This window comes from Protobothrops mucrosquamatus, unplaced genomic scaffold (assembly GCF_001527695.2).
Source record: "Protobothrops mucrosquamatus isolate PMUCROS unplaced genomic scaffold, P.Mucros_1.0 scaffold8761, whole genome shotgun sequence".
NCBI lineage: Eukaryota > Metazoa > Chordata > Lepidosauria > Squamata > Viperidae > Protobothrops > Protobothrops mucrosquamatus.
This window is the reverse complement of record NW_015394555.1, coordinates 1-1,641: the sequence shown is the minus strand read 5'-3', so window position 1 is coordinate 1,641 and position 1,641 is coordinate 1. Positions and strand designations below refer to the sequence as shown.

The 1,641-nt window shown below is 46.4% G+C and overlaps 1 protein-coding gene across 1 annotated transcript in view; it reads left to right on the top strand.

The window, feature by feature from the left end:
- Positions 1–913, top strand: part of LOC107300847 (extracellular matrix protein FRAS1-like) — a gene marked incomplete at both ends in the record, with an annotated part of 11,467 nt that extends 10,554 nt beyond the window's left edge. The window contains one exon of the mRNA XM_015830135.1: positions 770–913. Within this exon, the coding sequence (XP_015685621.1) occupies positions 770–913 (144 nt within the window). The remainder of the gene's footprint in view (positions 1–769) is intronic.
- Positions 914–1,641: the final 728 nt, after the last annotated feature.

Below are 1,641 nucleotides of genomic sequence, written 5' to 3'. Positions count from 1 at the left end.
TCAAACTCAATTTCACTGAGCATTGCAGTTGCCCGGGGGGGGCAGGTGGATGTGGCCAGAGTGGGTGCAGCCTACTGGGTGGGCGTGAATGGAGTGGGTGTGGCTACTGGGTGGGCGTGGCCAGTTCTACATCGTTCGCGTCAAGGGTGCCTATGGGGGCCTGGGCAGGAGAGGGACAGATCTGAAGGTCTCTGGCAGAAGGGGGTGGGACTGGGGCAAGTGCCAAGGCATGGTCCACCGGGGCAAGTGCCAAGATGGCCACCACAAAATTGTACATTGGCTCCCAGCTGGCCTGGGCCAGGGCCAAAGCAGCGGGGGCCGTTCCCTCACCTTTTCCAGGATGGCTTCACGGGCCACATGAAACCACTTCGCGGGCTGCATCCGGCCCCCGGGCCTTGTGTTTGACATGTCTGCTCTAACTATATAGCTGTGGATTGTGTAAGTACAAGTAGTCCCTGTTTAACAACAGAACAGAACAGAACAACAGAATAGAATAGAATTCATTATTGACCAAGTGTGATTGGATGCAGAAGGAATTTGTCTCCGGTGCAGAGGCTCTCAGTGTACAAACAAGCAACAAGTGATAAATCATGATCATAACCATAATACAATCATAAATTTCAACCGGGCTCTGACCTGGTAGAGAAGATGCTTGCTTGTTTTTTGTTGTTGTTTTTTTGCCACGCAGCAGAAGCATCCTTCTACCTGAGCAGGTGAGCCCACCCTGCACTTCCTCACCCCAAATAAAGTTGTCTCGTTTTCATGACAGGCCACTGCCATCCTGATTGTTTGACCTGCAACCAGGCATTTGATGGCTGTGATGCCTGCCGAGATTCCACCAAGTTTCTACTGAAGGGGCGTTGCGTTGACAGCTGTGGGGCTGGCTTCTATCCAGATGCTGGCCTTTGCGTAGGTAAGATTAGCCTCCAGCTTGCTGTGTGATATTGAAGCTTTTTTTGCTTTGTAGATGATGCCCAGACATTTCAAAAGATGCCCATGGCTTCTGAGTGTTAAAAATCGATAAGATTATTCTGAAGATTTGTGTCTTTCTAAAATGCCCTTTTATTGCTCTCTTTCTCCTCTAAAGGAGTTCCTCAAGACAGTTCCAAACAATAAACATAGCAATACATGGAGAATATTAAAGCCCGGAATAAAATATTTAAAACAAACAACATAATCGGGAAGACGAATCCTCACAAAAGCCTGATAGAATGGCAACAGTAACTGATTGTCTAACTTCAGTTAAATCAAATCAATGTTTATTGCGGTCATAGACCAGTGTACTGTACCAATCTTCAATATACACTTGGGTTGTCAGCAATAAATTATCTTTTTTTTTTTTTTACCGTTGCTAATACCTGGGGGTTGTTTGAAATCCCTGATCAGCAACTGCAAAGTTGGGTCATGGATCCCAAAGATCTGACTCAGAGGAAATCAAATCTGACTCAGTTCTTTACAATCTTCTTTTTGTTTGTTTTTTTATTTCCTCCCCTGCCTCGGGCAGCTTGTAAAGAGATGTGCTCGACTTGTACTAATAAATTTGGATGTACTTCATGCCAAGCTTTGCTGCATTTGAAGGATGCCCAATGCGTGACGTCATGCGGGAAAGGGTTTTTTCCGGGACCTCTCCAGTGCACAGGT